The sequence below is a fragment of the Archocentrus centrarchus genome, chromosome 8 (assembly GCF_007364275.1).
Source record: "Archocentrus centrarchus isolate MPI-CPG fArcCen1 chromosome 8, fArcCen1, whole genome shotgun sequence".
In the NCBI taxonomy this organism is placed as follows: domain Eukaryota; kingdom Metazoa; phylum Chordata; class Actinopteri; order Cichliformes; family Cichlidae; genus Archocentrus; species Archocentrus centrarchus.
Window position 1 is genome coordinate 5,580,252 of NC_044353.1, and position 21,488 is coordinate 5,601,739.

The following is a 21,488-nucleotide window of genomic DNA, read 5'->3' on the forward strand; positions in this document are numbered from 1 at the left end:
GCATCTATTCCTAACTTCTCTCACATCTTCCCATTTTATTATTAAACAAAAAACATAAACTAAACCCTGAAGGCAGCAAAAACTAAAAGAAAACTAAATTGAATTAAAAACTAAACAAAAATGAAAGCTAATGAGCTCCTCCAGTGAACCCTCAGGGTTTATGTCAGAAAGCTGCAGGGAGCGTCTCACTCAGCATGCTTTAATTACACCCCTCGGGGACACAGTTTAAGGCTGCGTGTGCAAATCTTTACACCAGGTCAGGGTGGCGTCTTTACCCGCGGGGCCTCGCAGGCTGAACGCTGCCATGCTGGAGTCAGTGGAAAGTGCCCGGCTGGTGGAAACCACGAAGCCGCTATAAACGGCGGCCACCAAAGCTTGCCATGCAGCCACCACACCCTGTAGCTTCCCTCCTGCTGCTGCTGCTCCACCCAGCCCGGCTTTCAGATCCCAGCCTCACCCCAAACCTCCTGCTCTTCCTTCTGTTTACCAACAGAGGCCCGATTTAAGGAAACGGAGTGTAAAATGAGCCTAAGTGCCAGGTTTTCCAAGTTAAAATAATATTTATTTCCTTAGGTTCAAAAATACTGTGCATTATAAATATTAGACAACAGAATACTTAGAGATGAAGAACACAGACAAACTTGAGGTGATCGATCTCTGCTTAAGATGTTTGATGATTTCATTCATTAGTATAAAAGTTTTGAGAAGACAGACTGAAGAAAGTTGGGTTTCTGTTCATATTTTCATATGTACATTAAGATATATTTCATATAATAAACTGAAGTCTTTCAGTTATTTTGCTCTGATTTTTCCCAGAGGAGTTTGGAGACAGTTTTGGAGTTTAAATGCATCTCTTTTATTTTTGGGCTGAGCCCTACAGTTATGAGGGAAACTGAACTGTAATTAGAGCTTCATTAATGAAGTGATTAACCTATTAGCTCATAAAAGGTATTTTCATATGTGAACATTTTGGGAGATTCAGTTTGGTGCATTTCCTTTTTCCACATGTAACACAGCAGGAAGCAGTCTGCTGCAAACTAGTAGAAATACTCTGCATGGTTTAGGCCACAATCCGACATCAAGGGTGCCAAGATCCAAATAAACAGTCCCAATAAGAAGCTGGAACAAAGGATTTTTGTGCAGGAAAATGTGGGATGTGACATTAATGAGCTAAACTAGCTGACCTAAAAATTAAACAACATGAACCATGCAGCATACATGTTGGGTGTTTAGCACGTCGAGGAGGAGGAGCAGTGTTTTATTTGATTGCAGCTTTCCCATCTTCAAAAAGAAGCCAAAACATTTAAATGATCTGCATTTCTCTTTTATTCCTGATTGTTTCCTTGTTGATTTAGCGTAGGTGCATCAAATGAGGCGTCTCTCCTGCAGCGCTGACTTTTAAAAAAACAAATCCTATTAAAACATGGGATGTGTCAGTATTTAGAATGGGGGGATGACATCACCCTGACCCATGACCTTTTTGTGGGCAGGCTATAGATGGGATAAAGTCTGTAGTGTAGGTATGAAAACAGCTTCACATTTAAATAAACTAAAAAATATTTAGGTTTAGATTCAGGAATTTTATAGAAATCTTATTGAAGAAAATAACCTGCAGAATAATCAATAATAAATAATAAATCAATAATAAAGAGGCGCCGCCCTCACTGTGATTATTACCGACTGATTTCTGTTTCTTTGAATGTGAACACTTGAACTTTAAAGCAGTGGTTCTCAAATCTTCTTCTGTTGCTTCACAAAGATTCACAACCCACAATTTTTTTTATCAATTAACCACAATAAGACCCCCCCCCCCCCCCCCCCCCCCCCCCCAAAAAGACTCAACTTAGTTTGACTCAGTTTTTTTTATTAGTTGCACCATGTCCCGACAGATGGACTGCTGAACAGTTTATGAACTACAGCTTTAATGTAATCTGAGTATTTCTTGCTTTGGGGCGTTTAATAAAGCATTGTGTGCCATTTTTTACTCTTATAAAAAGATGAACAAAGAAAATGACCTGCAGAGTAATAAATAAAAAAAGTTGCCGCTCCAGTTGTGTTCATCCGACTTCTTTTATCAAAAACATGTGAAATCTTAATCCTTATGTTAACTTCTTCCCTTCCACTAGTTTACTGGCTCAGCATAAGCCAGAAGTTACCAATCAAATCAAGCCTCTTACATTCATTTCAGCCTCACAGTTTTAGCTCTACCCTAAAAATGATCCTCATAGTTAATCCCAACTCCAACCACTTAGTCTTATTGCCTAAACATAACCTGCAATTTAACTTGAAGCTGGCTCAGCAGATTTTTCAATCCTAGCCACTTGCTTTATGTGTCTGACCCTAAGTGCCTTTGGTTTGAGGCTATCTGGAGCCATTTCTCATTTTACCCACATAGCCTGGAATGGATGTTGTCTACTTCCTCTAGGCCTACTTTCAAGGCTTCTTGTTTTCTTCTAGGAAGCTCTAAATGACTCAAACCATATAAAGTCAGTGGACTAAAATGGGGAGAGTCAACAAGATATTTGAACTTTACTAACCTTAGAAAGGATTGCACTGGCAGTGGGCTAAGCATAGCATTTCAGACATCCTTTACCGCAGTTTCTCCTGAGGTGTTCCCAGGCCTGATGAAATAGATAATCTGTTCAGGGAGTTCTGGGTCTCCTTCAGGTTCTTCTTCTAGTTGGGTCTGTCTGGAAAACCTCCAAAGGGAGGCGTCCAGGAGGAATCCTGATCATATGTTTGAACTACCACAGCTGGCCAGTTATGACATGAAGGAATAGTAACTTTAGTCTGAGCTCCTCATCACATTTTTAAGGCTGAGCCAACCTAATGAAGAAACTCATCTTGGCTGTTTGTATCCGTAATCTTGTTCTGGGGGGCTCACTGCCCACAATTCATGGACATAAATGTGGGTTTGAAGGTGATTGGTCAATCAAAGGCATCACCTTTGGACTCCGTTTTCTCCTAACCACGATGGTCCCATACAACCTGCTGATCCACCTCATGCTCCACCTTCCCGTAATCTGTGATATTAAAACTCCCGTATTTGGGGCAACAACTCTCCCTAAATCTTGTGTTTATTTTCCCAACAATAATCGCATCCTTTCCCCTGGTCGTCCTGATTGTGGTCCTCCACGCCACCGCTACAGCGGCTCCATGCCCCGCCACAGTTTGAGAACCGCTGCTTTAAAAGCACGAGTTAGTGTTTAACCCGGACACTGAACCTGCGCGGGCAGGGGGGGTTCAGCTGTTCTTGATTTGGGCTGCAACTTAAAGAAGCCAAACGCACCTACACCTGCTTTTTTTGTGTGTGTGTGTGTGTGTGTTGGAAAAAGAATAACACGCTAAAAGTGCTACTTAGAGTTTACTTTTAAAGGACTGGTAATATTTTATGGTGTTACAGCAGCAGACTGTTGATGAATTTATACAAGAAAGAACCTGAAGCAGCAGAAAACTGAGGGTTAATGTTCAGTCATTCCTGCAAAGAAACAAGAAGTGCAACACAAAGACAGTTTTCCTTGTTTTGGAAATATATCTGAATCTGAGACATGCCCACTGGCAGATACAATGTTTTGTTTTTGGAGTGTAACATATAAAGCTTCACATTTTTTTTAAATAGATATAATTTAAAAATGAATTTGGAAATAATTCCAGTTGAAGCCAGACGTGAGTGATCGCGGAGCAGCTTGGCAGCACTCTTCAGACATTAAATCCTGCACTCAGACGCCACAGGCTCTGGTTTTCCCCCCTTCCCTGTTTTTGAGTTTGTTTTTAGAAGCTGGTAAAGAAAAAAAAAAGAGCTTTTAAAACTTGTCTTCCCCCTCCGTCTGCCAGCAAAGCGCCCACAGTCTGTGTTCGGTTTGATTGTCTGCATCCCATTATGAGTCGGAAACAAAAAGGAGGAAGTGTGTGTTCCTTTGGTCGGGGAATCCATCCTGTGAGAAATACTGACTTTGGGATGAAGCAAGAGAGATGAATCTCACGTCCTCTAGTATTCCCAAATTACACTGGATCTTCCACCAGCGCTCTAACTTCAGCATGTAGTCGAGGCTTTGCTGCCTGTTTTGGAATCTATCTTGGCAACCAGCAGCTTGAGTGAGTCTCCGGATGAGCGAATCAGCTCCCGCCCACTGAAACGAATAAACAAGTTAGAAGTTAATGACGGCAGTGCTTTTCACTCAGAAATCATCATGGTGCGCTTTATATTTCTGTTTTAAACGTTCATATTTGTAGTCAAAAAATTAAAAATACTGACAACAGTGCTACAATTTACATACAGAATGACAAACATCTGTTGTTCACACTAATATATGAATTGTATGTACTGTATATCATTAAAAAATTTTTTTTAAAACAATTATACAGTCCATTTAAAAATTTTCATTTTACCTTTTTTTTTCTATTGTTTTATACTCTATTTGCATGATGATGCTTTATTAAGCACCTTTTATCAAGTTTTTGCTTATTTCACCTTTTCTGACAACAATTCAAAAATCACCTGCGTGACCTGTGGTGTACCTCAAGGTTCTACTATGGGTCCACTAGCAGAGACACTAGCTTTAGCAAACTCAGGATTGGGTTTAACCCCAAAACCCAAGTGATCCTTCCCTGAACTGATGACTGCAGTTTTCTCCTTACAGTGGTCTGGTTTTTGCCAGATGAAGGTTCATTACATAGTTTTCTTTAGGAAAATATTAGCTAATGTTAGCCTACCTGCTAACACACACAAATTACCTGATACTTAACATAGCAGTTAGCTGGATAATGTTAGCTTGCTTGTTAATGTTGCTGCTAGCAAAATACTATCTGAATGTTCCCTCGATGACTCAGGGATGAGTCATTCTTTAATTTTTGGAGATAAATAAGCGTTTAACTCATGAAAAAAATTGGCCTCAAGCAGTTTAAAAGTTATCTGGGATTTGGAGGTAAAAACTTTTTATATTTACCAGTCAGTCATTCATAGTGAGAAAAACTTCAAGACTTTAAAAGATAAAAGTTAGCTGATGGCGTTTGCTCAGTTAGGACTGATTTGCTACTGTCTGTAACGCTATCTTTACTTTTATACTTACGTGCTGTAATCCATTCCAACCAAACTCATGCCGTTCACAGCCAGGATTCGATCGCCCGTTCTCAGTTTCTGACACTTAGCGGCTGGAGAGTCGGGGACGACCGACTTCACGTAAATGCCGCTCATTCTCAGCGGTGTTTTCTACACAAAGGCATAAAAACAAGACAAAAAAAAAATCTGATCACTGAAGAGATTACAGATGCATACTGAAGGATGGTTTTTCTATGTTGGTCCACTGCTTTAGCCCGACAAGGGTGCGACTTCACCTGTCTTCACAAAAAAAACTTTTTTTTATTCCTGGTGGGGGTAAAATTTTATCATGATGGACTAAAACCACATTAGAGAGCGGAGTGATTTTCACATAAATATTAACTATCAAACTCTGCTGTGAAAGAGCAGTGACACGCTGCAGATGATGCTGTGTCAGAAAGCAGAAAAACTCCCTCTGCACTGATTTGTGTGAAATTAACTGCAGATATTTAAACTCCCAGGAGGAAGATTTGGTCTCTCTACTAATCAATACAATAAAAAAAAAAAAAAAAAAAAAGACTAAAAGATTTCTGTCAAAATCAGCAGATAAAAGAGAGAGAGAGGTAAATCAAGCAAATATTCCTGCATGATAGGAACAGTTGGAAGTTTTGGTGGTTTTTGATAATTTTGCCAGTTATTGAGCTACCTTTTCCAGGCTCAACATAAAGAAGCACAAATATTGGATTCAGACAGTGTATAAGAGTTATCTTGTGCCGTAGCATCTTTATTTACCACAGTTAAGTGTCTCATTAAGCTGTTAAGCACTGAGGCTCCTGAATCTGGACTGCAGGAACATTTAGTGATAAAATGAGCGTTTCCAGCCTTTCAGCAGATTTCAATCAGATCCAATTAGTGCCCAATCTCAGGAGCTACGCAGACTTCGTCCTGCTTTCCACTTTATTTAGAAATAGTGAGTGTAAATACTTACCGTCCCGTCTACGAGTGCCAGTCCGAGACCATGAGGCCCTTTGTGAAGCTCCACCACGAACACTTCCTCTCTGTCTTCTTCTTCGTCAGCTGCTGCTCCCTCGTTTCCTGTCTTCCTCTCAGCACTTCCACTGGCTGAACAAACAAAGACAAAAACATCAGATCAGAGAGGCGTCCGGGAGACGATTCCCACACCGTTCTCCAGCAAGTCTTATGATCAAGCTTATAGTTAGGGCTGGATCAGGTGACCCTGAACCATCCCTTAGTTATGCTGCTATAGGCCTAGTTTGCTGGGGGGGTTCACATAATGCACTGTTTCTTCTCATTCACCTTATTTACTTTGTTTATACTCCACTCTGCATTTAATCACTAATTGATATTAATCTCTGGCTCTCTGCCACAGCATGTCTTTCTCTCCCCTCAGCCCAACTGGTCGCGGCAGATGACTGCCCCTCCCTGAGCCTGGTTCTGCTGGAGGTTTCTTCCTGTTAAAAGGGAGTTTTTCCTTTCCACTGTTGCCAAGTGCTGCTCATAGGGGGTCGTTTTGACTGTTGGGTTTTCTCTGTATTATTGTAGGGTCTTTACCCACAATTCAAAGCGCCTTGAGGCGACAGTTTGTTGTGATTTGGCGCTATATAAATAAAATTGGATTGAATTGGGGCTTCTGCATCATGGATAAATGTTAACCTGCCTACAGTCTGTTGAGCTTGCATGTAAAACATGGATGCAGCCACAGTAATGTCGTCCACTACCAGTGAGCATTTGAAGCCCCAGCGTTTTTTTTGTAGTTTTTGTCAGCAGAGGTCGTTAGGGCAGCAGAGTGTTTCGCATTGCATGATTTGGAGCCTCAAGTGGGCATTAGAGGAGCCGCAGATTTTGGATTTCAGGCCCTGAAGTTGCCGCTTGGGGTCGTCCTGTCAAAACAGCAGCCTTCCCCTCCCCAAAAATAAACCCTGTTCCTCCCCCGCCAGTCTGCCTCCCACGCAGGACCTGCCCCGAACAATGCTGCTGCCGATTAAGATTCCACGCACCAACCCAGCTGTAAATTCCCATGACGGATCGACCGCTGCTTTTCTGCCCTGACATCACCTCCCCTCTGTCACTCCTTCAAACCAAACTTTACCAAACTTCAGATGGTACCTGAAACCACAGAGGCAGATGGAGTGCATAAAACATCTCCAGCCAAAACCGCTGAGCCAGAGCGAGTAACAAACCAATAATTCAGACTGATGCCCTTTAAAGTCTGAGAACCAAGAGCAGACCAACAAACAAAATAATAATAACAATACAAATACTAAGGATATGATAATATTTTGCCAGATTAAAGCATACATTTATTATTATGGACATTTTTTAGTGATTTTTGAGTTTTTATAAACTAAGCTGAAAAAATTTAGGCACTGTCTCGTGAACTTGGACTACTTTAATCTTGAGGAGCAACCCTCGAAGCTCTTTTCTGGACCGAGCGGTTTCTGTCACATTTCTTAGAGAACAAAACGAGCGTCTCTGCCGAGTTTTCTTTGGAAAAACCTGGAAACTATTCTAATGATCGTCAAACCACGTATTTATTGGGGAAAGAGTTAGAGGGAGAAATTTATTGCTTTTCACTTGGTGAAAATCTTGAAGCTTTCAAATTTCCCTGCCATTAGTGACGAACACTGAGACTTTTACTAAAATCATAAAACTGTAACCAGGAAAAGAAAACTAAAGCTTGTCTTAGTTTTTGGCCTTAGTTTATGTAGATCTGATTTTCTCTAAATTACAGTTAAAGTTTACAGGTATATAATATTATTTAGCAATGTGCTAATTACTTTCCCTGCAAAACAAATTAATATATTACTCAAAAAAGAATTTCATAAATTGAAAAAAAAAAAAACATAAAAACATCCCAACTCAAAAGAATTTAATTAACTATAAAGGAAGATTGAAAAAAAAAAACCCAGGAAACTCTCACTGTTTACAAGGTGGAAGAAATGAATGATGTAGGGGTATTCTTGGCAAAATCATCTGTAATTAATCAATTATTGAACTAAGAGTTGCATAAAAGTATAAACTGTGCAGATTAAAGTGAGAGATTTCCTGCTTTCAAGCAGAGAGAAGGTGCCAGATGGCTCGCGTCCAGCGTAATCCTCAAAGCTTTCCAGCAAATTACTTTTGTTAAAAGCATTAAGAGGGAAAACGCAAAGCAACAAGTGACCAATGAGAGTAAAGACGTCTGATTAAGATCCTGAAGCTTAAACTGCTTCTCTTGGAGCACTGAGGCCCACTGGGGGGGGGGGGGGGGGGGGGGGGGGGGGGGGGGGGGGGGGGGGTCAGTCAGGGGCCGCATTAGCAGAGGTGATAAAAAGCATTTATGAAGGTCCCTTCAGATCTGAGGGTTCGTTAGAGAAGAAGGTCCTCCTTCCTGAATCCACTGCACCAGCTGATGATGGTTGCAACAAGCCTCAGTTTTAGATGCATCCTGTGTTTTTTGGTAATAATGTTACATGTTAAAAAAGAAGGAAAGTTTCTGTGCTTAAAGATGCAAACTCCACACAGAGAGGCCGGCAGATTCGAACCCAGAACCATTTTGGTGTGAGACCAAATGATAAATACATTAATTTGTTGACTTTAACAGCTCATTTGAGATCCGACAAGATTTCTGCAAATTTTAAAAATAATCTGGTGAGTTGTTGATGATCAGTCTGGTAAACCACATCTCAAACGTCGACACACATGTTATCTTTAATAATGAAAGTCTTCTTCTTAGTGCTTGTGTTTGAGGGGACGTAGCATCCTCCTACTTAGGCGGGGTAGAATACCAAAACCTCCAGCAGCTGTGGCTCAGTTTGTGACTATTTTCTTGACAACATTAATTACGCCTCTAAAAATTTTCTCATTTCAATTTCAGAAAAAACTTGTGGATCCATTATGTGATCAACTCCAAAAGTTAATCCCTCCTGAATTAGGTTTTAACTAATAAAACTAGTAAAAACTTAGGTTTTACTAGTAAAAACTAATAAAAATCTGTCCTAAAGTTTGAATGAGAAACTTAATCAATCACAAGACCTGTTCCCCACCCTGCCACCAGGGGGAGCTTTAGATGATTTTCATTTCATTTCTGGGCAGGTGTCACGTTGTCCATCTTTATATACAGTCTCTGAATGCAGCAGTTTTTCAGCTGGGTCCAGAAATGTATGAATCTGGGTATTTATTCATCACTTGAGCTTCGGTTTCCTGGCACAAAGAAAAATGTGGACGGTTAAATTTTCATCTCCATTGGACCGGTTTTCTCAGCGACTCCCTCTCACTCCTACAGATGACCTCATAAAGGAGGCGTCCATAAACAATAGGGGTGGGAGAGGAAGCGCTCTTTCCTCTGCACAGTGAACCCACCCTGAGCAGCCTTCCACTTGAAATTCCCGACCTCCAGAGTCAGTCAAAGATGAAAAGGAGGAGGAGGGCGAAGGCACCTTTATGTGGACAAATATGCAGCTAGCTCATGAGGTCAGGCCGCTAAATACTTTCCTGAAGAGGTAAAGGAGGGCTTGGGAAGGAGACAAAGTGGGAGTCACACAGTGCGTCATCTGAATTAAAACCTGCTGCATGCCAAAGAATCCATGAATGGAACTTTTTGTAAAAAATGTGGTCAGTTTGTTGGCATGTGCAGCGACTGCAAGGTTTAATGACTCCTGAACACATTTTACATTCATTAAAAAAAAACACTTTAAAGTATCTGTGAAGCCAGAAAAACATCAACTCTGATAATTACTTCCATTACTTCATATATTTTCTAATTTCAGCTGTGAGCCTCTTGTAGATAAATCAGCTAGTCTTGCTCTTTTTGACCTTGTAAAAGTCAACTTTAGGAGTTTGAAATTACTGAGAAACCAAATATATTTTTACCAAATAGGAACATTTTTTGGTAGTAGAGGTGGTACTTTGATTTCTCCTGGATGAACCTCTTCCTCACTGTTCACCATTGGCTGTCCATAAAACATGGAAATAAATTTAAAGCCCTGTCAAGAATTTGTACGCTGCCACAATACAGGCTTAACTGCAAATTAAACAGAAGCTCCAAAGAAGTCTGTCGGCTCTAAATTTGACTTCCCACAGTTAAAAACAGAAATCCTGAGTGAAATCTCAGAAACTGATCCAGTGGTTGTAATTATATTTCTTAAGCTTGAAATGGTGGCAGTCACACCAGCCTGGGTCTATGATGAAGACAATAAACGATTTAGCTGAAAACAGGCCGGCGTTGAAGTCGGTGCTGATGCGGTGATTTAGTCTGAGTAACTGACAGTTACTCACAGACGGATGAGTCAGCAGTTAAATCAGCCCCCGGCTTTAACATGTACATGCGGATGTTCTGATCTTTTAGCCAGCTCTGTTTTTGCTTCATCCTCACCACCAAAACTCACTCATGTTATAAAAACTGCAGTTCATATAGTGACCACTTGGAGCTGGCTTCAAAAGTGAGTCAATCCCCTTTACAGCAGAAATAAACATGCTTACAGTCGGCTATAAATAGCTTTTATAGATAGTTACTTCATCACAATTGTATGGAGGGCGAATGTTTGTTAAAGCTTGATGATGAGGGCGTGGCTGCTTTTTGACCTATTTTGAGCATGCATAGATAGATAGATTAGATAGATTAGATAGATAGATTAGATAGATTAGATAGATAGATAGATAGATAGATAGATAGATAGATAGATAGATAGATAGATAGATAGATTAGATAGATTAGATAGATTAGATAGATAGATAGATAGATAGATAGATAGATTAGATAGATAGATAGATAGATAGATAGATAGATAGTTCTTGATTGGGTCTGTATTTACATGACAAAAAGCTGATATTTATTTATTGACTTGCAGTACACTGTTACCTTTCTTTAATTGGTGGGTCCCCTCCTGCAGGTCAGCCTCCAGCTCAGCCAGCTCCATCCCCTGTGGGGTGTTGGGCGGTGTGAGCAGGCAGGACGGGTCCAGTGCCAGGCTCTTGTGGTAGCTCACGTCGGCCTGTCCTGGGAGGGTGTTCTGCAGCTCCAGGCTCTTCAGCTTCTGGGTCAGGACAGCCTCACAGCTGCTCAAGTCACCGTTAGAGCCTCGGGCCTGAGCTGGTTCTGCGGATGTAAGAGTGTCCCGGTGCGCAGGGTCAGAGACCACCTGATGGGCCGGATCCTGGAGGACTCTGACGGAGGCCGAGGTCACAGACTGGCTGTCTGTAGTCGTCTCATTGAAGGCCTGAGATTGGGCAAAGTAAAGCTAATCAACAACAGATGCAGAAACATCAAAGTGTCTCATTTCCGAGTTTCTCGTTATGATGGAGCAGAGAGCTTGTTACCTGCTCCTCCACTTCAGGTTTGACTCGGGTTTCACTGCGAGGAAGTCCGCCAATGAACTCCTGCAGACGCCCGAGCTGTTCAAACAGCGCCGGCTCCATGATGGTTTTACCCAGCTCCAGGTGAAACGCGCTGCTGGGCAGGATGAGCGGCGGGTGGTTGTCGAAGCTCTCCAGAATGTCGGCTGCACAAATGAAGAAGAGGAGTAGGTGGGAAAGTCCAATCACCATCCATCACAAACAACCTGAACTTCATTACGGCTCTCTAATAAATGTTACTGCAATAAGGAGGTTGTTGAGACTAAACATTGGCCTCCTTTATCCTCACTTAGAGTTAAATATTTTTATCCTTCACATGCTGAATACCTCTCAGCATTAGTGTCCCACATTTACTTTGTTGGAATCTAGTTAATCTGAAGTTGGAGGTGAGAAGAGGTGAGAGCAAGGTGGTGGCTGAGAGTTAACTGTGGACTGAAGCTCATTGGTGGAAACAGGCTGACAGGACAGGATTACTCTCCACCGTACGCCCACAGTAATCCTGTTAACATCCTTTTTTTCTCGCAGTTTCAGCTCTTTAAGTGGCATTGCACTCACCCAATAAAGGAGCTTCACTACAGCGGCTGTGAGAGCATTCAAATCTTTAAACGCTGTATTTAGTGGAATAGAACAAGAAGGTAAAGAACTGTTTTGATTTATGATTGATTTTTTTTCCCCACTGTGGACGAAGTCCCTACAAAAATTACTTCACTTCCACTTAAAATTCTGCCAAGCAGGTAAAGAGGACAGGAAGTCAGACACAGGAACAACACAAAGAATAAAGATTATCAAAATAAAAAGCCTGGTTAGCCTCACAGCAATAAAGTCCTAGGTTCAAATCCCCGTGTCTGTGTGTGTTCTCTCTGGTACTCCGGCTTCCTCCCACAGTCCAGAGACATGCAGTTAGTTGGGTTAGGTTAACTGGGTGATTCTGTGAGTGTGGGTGGTTGTCTGTCTCTCTGTGTTAGCCCTGCGACAGTCTGGTGACCTGTCCAGGGTGTACCCTGCCTCTCGCCCTACGACAGCTGTGACAGGCTCCAATCTGCTACTGATGTTAGAAAATGTTGACAGCTTTGGGCCTCTGTAAATGAACCTCATAATTTCTAAATAAATATTGACAAATATGAAAGGAGACATGCATATTTGCTGCATAGGACTTAAAGACAAACAGCTGATAGTATAATAAGTATAATAATAAACAGGCTTCATTCAGCTGATGTTTCAGAAATGCTGAGTTTTATTCTCAGCTTCTGTTCACTTCCTTCTCTTTGTTTTTAGCCAAGTTATTAAATCTGCTGCCTACCCTGTTATTATCATGACTTCTTCCTCAGTCAAACCTGTCTGACAACAAGCTTGGACATGCAAAGCTGCACAAGAGGTCGTTCTGATTCCTGCTGAGGAAGGAGTCCAATTACTGCAGTTTACTGTAAACAAGCTCATTGGATGGAAAATATGTAACAGAAACACTTGCAGAAGAAGGTAATTTTTTGTTCACCCACTTTTTTAATATTCATAAATATTTTAAATGAGAGATGCACTGATTTGGAAATTCAAAAAAAGATTTATATATATATATATATATATATATATAGTTTGTTTTGTTGTGCCCTCTTTGTTTATTCTTCTGACCTGGTCTTCCCAAAGGTGCCAGCATGTCTCATTGCATCCAAAGTTTGGCGCTTTGGTGTTTGAGACGAGTCTAAAGGTCCAAACTTGTCATTTTTGGTGTGTGGGGTTACTTTTGTGAAGGGTCGTGTTTTAACCCTAAAACATAACGTTTTCCTGAACCCAACTAAGCAGTTTTTAAAGCCTGAACAAAACCAAAGAGCAGGTGAAAAACACAAAGGTTTGAGTAAGCCACAGCTAACCCTCCAACCTCATAATCTGGCCTTTGAAGGTCTGTAAAATGTAACAGAGACTCTGTGCATTACATAAAAAGAAAAAGGAAACAGCCTCAGAATCAGAGTGAACTGGAAACTTTTCTTAATTAGTCATATTGGGGTCCAAAAGCTCCCTCAGTTCCCAAAATCAAACAAACTCTGAGGCACCACCGAGACGTAAAACAGTCCAAATTGTCTCAATAAAATGATCGGTGTGGCTGTTCTCACAGATACTACACTAAAGTTTAAAGTCCAGGCATCCACGTCAAAGAGAATTTAAGAGGTTGTGAGTCAGAAGTCAGCAGTAAGAAAAACAATAATGTACAGTATTGTTACAACTTTGGATGTAAATGAAGACGGAAAACTAAACAGCTGCGACTTTTGGAGTGCCAGTGAAGTCAGGCTAGTTGAATTATAATGATGTGCTACCCGGTGGCTACCTACAGGACTGTGGTTAATATAAACACATTAGCAGAGGGAAGATGGAGGATTAGGGTCAAGTTGTTTTCAGTTCATGTTGAAGGTTCCTGATGAGTCAAACCCCATCACATGACAGGAAGAGGACACTGAACTAAGGGAGCGTCTGAGATGATCCATCCGCCACCACAGCGATTCTTTTCTGAAGCGTTCAAATATTTGATGCATACGAGCTGTAGTTACGCCGCGAGTCTTTAAAAACTGAGCGTAAAGACGTGCTGCACTGGTTAACCTGAAGTTGGAGGTGAGAGCGAGGTGGCAGCAGCCCTGTTTCCTGACACTTAAGACAGGAAACAGGGCTGCTCGTTTAACAAGCAGAAAGCTCATGTATGTTATTTACCTGTTCTGACGGCGTCCTCTGCATCACCCGGTGACGGGCTCCATCCGGAGGGGCAGGCCTTCCCGGAGTTGTACTCCCTCAGCATGTGGTGAAGCTGGGCGGGTTTCAGAGCAGCGAACTCGGTCCTGAGAGAAGCCCAGGACGCCTGGAAGGACATGAAACAACAAAGAAAACACAAAAACATCAATAAACGCGATGCAAAGCTCCTCTGAAACGATTCATGGATTAAAATACGGGTTCATAAAAGACTTTCACTGATGGTTTAGTTTTAGGGAGTCGCAAAAGCTCTTTGTTGTACTGTGAGAGGGAGGCAGAAACAAGTATTTTCCCATCGTGCTTCCATATAAGCAACTCCCTCATTTACATGCAAAGTATATTAAACTAACTATATGTTATGAAAGCAGGAAGATGTGGTAACAAAGCCTCATGGGAAAATGTTTCCACAGTATCACTTAAAGTGTCTCTCCTGTCGCTGCAGCTTTTCTCGTGTTTACTCTGCAGTGAAAAGTGAGTGCTGGGTTTCACCCAGGTTTCACTAATCAACCCGTCCTGCTTGTTCTGTGCAGCGTGAGAACTGTAAACTCTATTTCTATATCTCAGAATGACAGGAAAGTCCAGATCTTGAAATATGATTATCACCTCACAGCTGCTGCAGCCGCTCGAGCATACTTAAGACAATATCTGATCTTTTGATGAGTGCTGAAAGCAGCTGGCGGATAAGGAAACAAGTGAGTCACTTGGCTGCATCATTTGTACCTACGGAGTCCAAAAGGGTGCAAAATTAAGTAATAATAATAAAAACATATTCTATTAACTCTAGCCTTATTACGTTTTTGCTTTGTGGGGTTTTTTGGGTTTATTTGCAGGATGAACAGAAATCCTGAAAGGAGAGATGCTCCTTTCGCTGCACAGGACTTCACGGCAGACAGACTGGTGACAGTGTAACGAGTGTAATAACAAACAGACATCATTCTGCCAGAAATGCCGGGCATGCCTCAGAACTTCAGCTGGAAGTAGCTCGAGGATAAGGAAGCAGGTGACTCACTGGATACATTCATGCATCTGTTGCAAGACTAACTTTACAAACATGACATGGTATATTCATGGTACAGTCAGTTTCCACTTGAATTGGTGGAAGTTAAGACTTTGCCCAGACTTGCTGGGGCCACAACTGAATGTTGTTCAGTCCCACAGATCCCACACTGCGTCGAGGAGGACAAGGTGAACTTTAAATTATGCTCAGAAACAACACAAACTTTAAAAATGTCTCATTTTGTCATGTCTGCGATTTTAATGTCCCTCTAAAATAACACCCTCCAGATGCTGTATTGATGCTCTGGCAAAACAAGTGACACCACTTCCCACATCTGGTAATTTACAGCTGTGCCAGCGAGCCACTTTGGCTCTTAGGAGCTCCAGATGGAAAAGCAGAAATGCTCAGAGGGTGTGTGCCGCTTAGTGGTGGCCACAGAGTGACCTCATGCCAGGGGGAGGGGCGCGGAAAAGCAGCAACTTCAAGACAGAAAGAAGACGAAACAGCTCCCGTCAGCTGAATCGTGGGTGGTGCTGTGTGTCATGCAAAGAAAATAGGTGTCAACCTCACAGTGTGAAACCAGAGTGTGGCTCAGTAGTCAGTTTTGCTAAGGGTCAGAGCTCTAACTGCATGAAGTGACCGCAAAGTAGCAGCTGGAAAGGTGCTTCAGTGATTTATTTATTACTTCCTTCAGCAGAGGATATACTGGAGTATCCTTAATGAAATGAAAGGAGCTAACTGTCCCACAATTCAGCCTGTTCATAAAAACAAGCAATCAAAATTCAATGTCCAGCATTACATTTGTTCTCTGCTAGGTGAGTAGATCAGACTTTTACTGGCTGCTTCCTTTACAGGTCACCACAGCAGATCATCTCCCTCCATCTTCCCCTATCCCTTCTCTGTCACAACAACCCTCTGAGGTCTTCCTCTTTCCTCCTGCCTGGCAGCTCCACATTCAACAGCCTTTGTCCAGTATATCCACTATCGTCCAAACATCTCAGCCTTGCTTCTCTGACTTTGCCTCTAAATGGCTCAACCTGAGCTGTCCCTCTGATGTACTCAGGTAGTGTTTTTACCTTACAGCATAAAGCACCCTGACGTGACTTGCTGTGATTTGGTGCTATATAAATAAAATTTACTTGAATTGAATTGCTAACCCTGTCTGCCCTGGTCACTCAATGAAGATCTTAACATCTTCAGCTCAGCCTCCTGTCTTTTTATTAGTGCCATTGTCTCCAAACCATCCATCACAGCGGGTCTCACTACATCTTGTAAACCTTCCCTTTCACTCTTGCTGCTCTCCTTCTGTAACAGATCACCCCTGACACTCGTCTCCACCTGCTCCACCCTGCCTGCTTTCATTTCTTCACCTCTCTCTGTTGCTTTGGATGGTTGACCACAGGTATTTAACCTCATCCCACCACAAAGACTCAGAACCACCACAATACAAACACACTCATAAGGTAAAAAATGAGGCCTTTCATAAACTATAGCTTCCTTTATGGCCACAGGCACCTACCTCAGATGGTGATACGACCCTCGAATGTTTAGCCAAAATGCAGAGTACAAATCAATCAGCTGATGCTGACAGGGTCAGGTGAATTTTTCATTTTCATTGGAAATATGAAACGTGGTGAGTGAACATCATATGTTTTCTATAATCTATAAGAGTGTTGCAGGTGAAACACTCTTTGAGCTGATGCAACGATAAAAGTAAAGGCTGGAAACTAAAGACAAACTTTGTGACCTCAGACTGACACAAGAAGGTGTAAATATAAACTCCTCAATCAGCAGATTAACCCGTCCTGATGTCCTTAAGTAACGTCCCTTTAAATTACACTCATCCCTCACTGAGAAACATCCAACATCAACATGCTTTCACCCTAAACCCCGGCACACTTCATTCTGACAGATAATTTACAGACACATATACGTGCTTATATATACGTGCATATACGTGAACACTTTTCTATTTTTAGCCTGTCCATAAGCTCATGGAGAACATCTGCAGTTTGTCGGCCTGAGTGACCTTCTGCGTAAGCTCTGTGAATTGTACCCGAGTACCTTTACTGCTTGGTTTCCCTTCAGTGACTCAGTGTTTAATAACACACCAAGTGAGAGCTCAGCTTCCTAGTCAGAGTAAACAAGATCTGAACAGGTAGCTATGAGAACAGCATGCTTAAGGAGGGATTAAGTGCCAAACTGGCTACCGCAGCAGCACAAAGGCTAAAGCATAGAAGCAAATATGAACAGGTTGTTCTCCGAGCGTCTCTGAGGCTTTGAGATGATGTCTCCCTTTGTGTTGGAACAGCTCCTTAGTGAGCATTTAATCTGATAAGTTATGATGTGTTAGTCCTGGCTAACAGGATATCCTCATCATATCCATGTGATCTCAAGTAACGCCACACCTTCACTGGCACCGTGACATCAGCTTTAAACGTTTTAGTGTGTTTACTCTGCCTCTGCAGGCTATTTCCTCAGAGGTCTGCAGCTGTTCTCAAGAGGACAATAACCATAAACCAATAACATGCCTCCACAGACAGCACACCTCTCAGGCCCTGTGGCACAAACATACGACCTGTGGGCCCAGAACCAGCCCGACAGAGGGTCCGATTCAGGCCGCTGAATGACTCAGCAAACTGTTTTTATATGATGTGGTTCATTTTGTGGTAACGCAGTACTACGACACAGGAGTGAAAATGTACAGAAATATTTTTATCCTTCCTTTTTCCCTTCAGTTCTTTACTTCTTTCCATTCTCCCATCTTTGTTTCCTCCTTTCCTTCCTTCCCTTCTTTTTCCATCGTGCCTCCTTCCTTTCCTTTCTTCGTTATTCCTTTTCTTAATCTCTTTTCTTCCTTCATTTTTCTTTCCTCCTTTCCTTTCAATGCCGCTCCCCCCCCCCCTTTCTTTTACTCCTTTTGTCTTTCTTCTTTCATTTCCTTGTTTCCTTCTTTATTTTTTTCACCTCTTACTCTCTTCCCTTCCCTTTTTCCTTCTTTCCTTTCTTTGCTCCTGTCCCTCCTTTCCTGCTTTCTTCTTTCTGTTGTGATATCTGCTTTGTGCTGCTCCGGTGTGAGATCAAACTGGTTTGTATGGGGACCAAACAACACGCTGCTCTGTGGTGTTATTGGTCAGCATAATGTTTGACAGATGAAACCATGACGAGAAGAGTCAGAAAAGTGTAACTAAAGCTCAGAATTCCCCAAAGGTGGAAAGTTTTAAATGAGCCATAAACATTTAAGGAAATACTCGGACTAACGTAAACATGACTCGGCCGCTCAGCTACGCCCGCCTGTGTAAGACAAACAGGAAAGGAGAAGAGGATGTCCTCTGACCTGCAGCAGTGTTTCTTTGGGTGTGGCCAGCAGATTGACAGCAGCAGAGAGCTTCTGGAAAAACTCAGTGGCCAGATCCCCCAGACCGATGCTCTGATTCCAGTCCATCAGTAGGTCCAGGTTGGCCCGGATCTGCACGCCTCGAGCCCACTGGTAGAACCCGGCGACAGATCCTTAACAGCAGCAGGATTACAGAGAGGGCATGAATGATATTTGTACAGGTTATTTGCATGGCAGCTTTCATTAAGAGTTAAAAGTTGAAAGAAAGAGAAGCTTAAAGGGTTACACACATGATTTAAAAAGAGCAAATTAAGACAAAAACATGATAAAAAGAAGACAGACTAAGAAGAAACTTACAGTGTGGCAGCAGTACAGTACAACACATATTAAATGAGAAATAACAGAGCTCACCTCTCTCCATGAGGGTGTTGAAGAGCGAAGCATTGATGAAGAAGAACAGGTAGGCGCAGAGCTGCAACGAGATGTCCGGATGCACCTGGAAGGCCGTCAGAAGCTTCAGCGCCTCCTTCAGGACCTCCAGGATGCTCTCGAGTCCATCGGGCACTCGCAGCTGACCGCTCTCTGAGAATGGGTTCCCGTCCAGCAGACCAGACAGGGCTGAGTACATGCTCTGTGGAGAGACATGGAGACATCGTGAACTGCATGTTATACAGAATGGAAAATAACCTAAATCCAAACCTCTGCCGAGGCAGCTCTCTCTCTGGGCAGTACTGTATTTTGTACATATTCATTTTATTTCCTTAGTTCTTTTTAAAAGGTACTTTAAGAAGTTTGTACTGCAGTAAAAATCAGATCAGGGCAGCATGACAGATGTTTACTTTGATTACACAAACATCATGTAGGAGCAGGTAATGGATACCAGGCATTGATTTGTAACAGTATTATATAATATTTTACTGCAGTATATTTCTAACCAACTAGGCAGCTCATTCTCTTTCTTTGACGATATAATGCATTTCGGGCTCAACTCGGAAGAAAGGTAGATGTGAAATGTAAAAGTGAGGTCAGAGGTCAAATGTGATGTGATATTTTAAATCTATATACAATAGATTTTCAATTTTACAAGGAAAAAAACCCGTCAAATTTGTGAAAAAAGAAAAATTGTGAAAATTATGAGAGAAAACCTGAAAATAAAAAGGCAAATTTACAAGAAAAAAGATCTGGCATGATCTCCCAAGTGCACAAAGTGAAGAGCAACAGAGTTAGAAGCACAGCCATGTTTAAGGTGTGCAGGACACAATTCAAACACAGGAAAGCATTCACAGAGCGAACAGGAAGTCCAGGAGTTCCACGGCACAAAGGGCAGCCGTAGGGAACGTGAACAGCATTGCAGTTTGACTCATTTCAGACGCATAAATAAGTCGTTTATGGAGCTTTATTCTTTCTCATACAGTACGCATCAGTCTGTTTTTGTTTATGCTAATTTGCTCAAAGAATAAACTGTAATTTCACCTGAAGACCGAGTACCTCGGTAGCTTTCTATGGTTATACTTGCACCACATTTTGCTCTTGGTGTTTCTACCTGCCCCACTGAAGAGCACCTGCTGAATCAACCACAGACATTTTCTTTGTTTTAAATCTGTGCAGTGTCCAAAAAAAGGTGACCAAACCCGAAAAAATAAAATCATTATTAAGACAAGGAAATTTTCCAGAAAGCTCAAAATCTGTAGATAAACATTTAATTCTCCCCTCATTAGTGAGCAAACACATTTAGTGATTGTATAGCACATGGCCATCCCTGCTGTTTGTGTGGAAAATGTGGGAATTTTTCCAACCCGTGACATTTATTCCACAGGTGACCACAGCCTGCTAGAAAGTGAACTCAGCGCCGAAAACATGAACCTCCGTAGCAGTGAGTTTGGATTAGCTCAAAAATCCAGCTGCAGCTTTAAGAACAATGACGGTAAACAGTTTGACAGATTTACAGTGTAGTTAAATAAACCTAAAAGCCACCTCGCTGTCGGCTCTTATCACCGCTCCTCCTGCTGCGTACACAACTCTGACATTGTTTCACATGAATGACATCAGCTGCTGCCTCATCATACACACCGACACATTCACACAGCATGACTAAGATAATGAGCTCAGACACACTGACAGATGCCATAACCTGGCGTGCCTGAGGCAACAGGTCAGCTGATAGTTTGCAGTGAAACTCAGCAGACCTGCAGGTGCTGAGCTGGGCTGTGGATAGTTATTAAATCACTTTCTGTGCACAGAGAAGCATTTTTCTGCTTCTTTAAGACCTTTTGTTCAGTTCTATTCATATTATGGCCACAAATAGTCTAGAAGTGAAGACGTTATGAGGAGTCACATTTCACAGGAAACTAAAAGAAAGACCCTTTTCGCTGCCTCCTCCCTTCCTTTTTGTCTTTAGGTTTTTTTCCGCTCATGACAGCTTCCCTTCCTCTGCAGGAAACAGGCCCATAGCTGCTAATCCTCCCTTTCTCTCTCCAACAGAAAAACAGTCATATGTAATACATTGCAAGACATTTTAGGTTACATCATTTTCTCAGTAAAGGTGGATCTGAGTGACTAACAAGCCTCAAAAGTGACAAATAAATGTCTGCTATAAAAAAACAGTTGAAAGGCTAAAAACACAATAAGAGAACTCTCTTTTCAGTTTTTTTTTTCAGTTTTTAGCAAAATCATTAGAAATATCTCTGAATAAACAAAACAGCTCAGGCTCTTCCTGCTTACTTCTTCAGAAGGTGTAGGGTGGTGGTGGTGGTGATGGTGCAACTTCTGTTCATAAATATCCTCAACATCCCAGACTGGTTCTGGTTCTGTTGGCTTCATCAGGGGGGGGCCTCCAGCTCGCAGTGGAACGGTTCCCAGCCGAGTGTGAAGCGGCTGGCATGAGAATCAGCACCTCTAAGTCTGAGGCCATGGTCCTCAGCCGGAAAAGGGTGGAGTGCCATCTCCGGCTCAGGAACGAGTTCTTGCCTCAAGTGGAGGAGTTTAAGTATCTCGGGGTCTTGTTCACGAGTGATGGGAGAAGGGAACGGGAG

General features: G+C 42.1%; 1 protein-coding gene across 1 annotated transcript in view; it reads right to left on the reverse strand.

The window, feature by feature from the left end:
• Positions 1–1,860: 1,860 nt before the first annotated feature.
• LOC115784682 (ras-associating and dilute domain-containing protein-like) overlaps positions 1,861–21,488 on the reverse strand; it is a 34,360-nt gene continuing 14,732 nt past the window's right edge. The window contains exons 9-16 of the mRNA XM_030735996.1: positions 18,868–19,087; positions 18,457–18,629; positions 14,087–14,231; positions 11,357–11,538; positions 10,899–11,256; positions 6,027–6,160; positions 5,070–5,209; positions 1,861–4,130 (exon numbers count right to left, since the gene is read on the reverse strand). Of these exons, the coding sequence (XP_030591856.1) occupies positions 4,034–4,130; positions 5,070–5,209; positions 6,027–6,160; positions 10,899–11,256; positions 11,357–11,538; positions 14,087–14,231; positions 18,457–18,629; positions 18,868–19,087 (1,449 nt within the window). The 3' untranslated portion in view covers positions 1,861–4,033. The remainder of the gene's footprint in view (positions 4,131–5,069; positions 5,210–6,026; positions 6,161–10,898; positions 11,257–11,356; positions 11,539–14,086; positions 14,232–18,456; positions 18,630–18,867; positions 19,088–21,488) is intronic.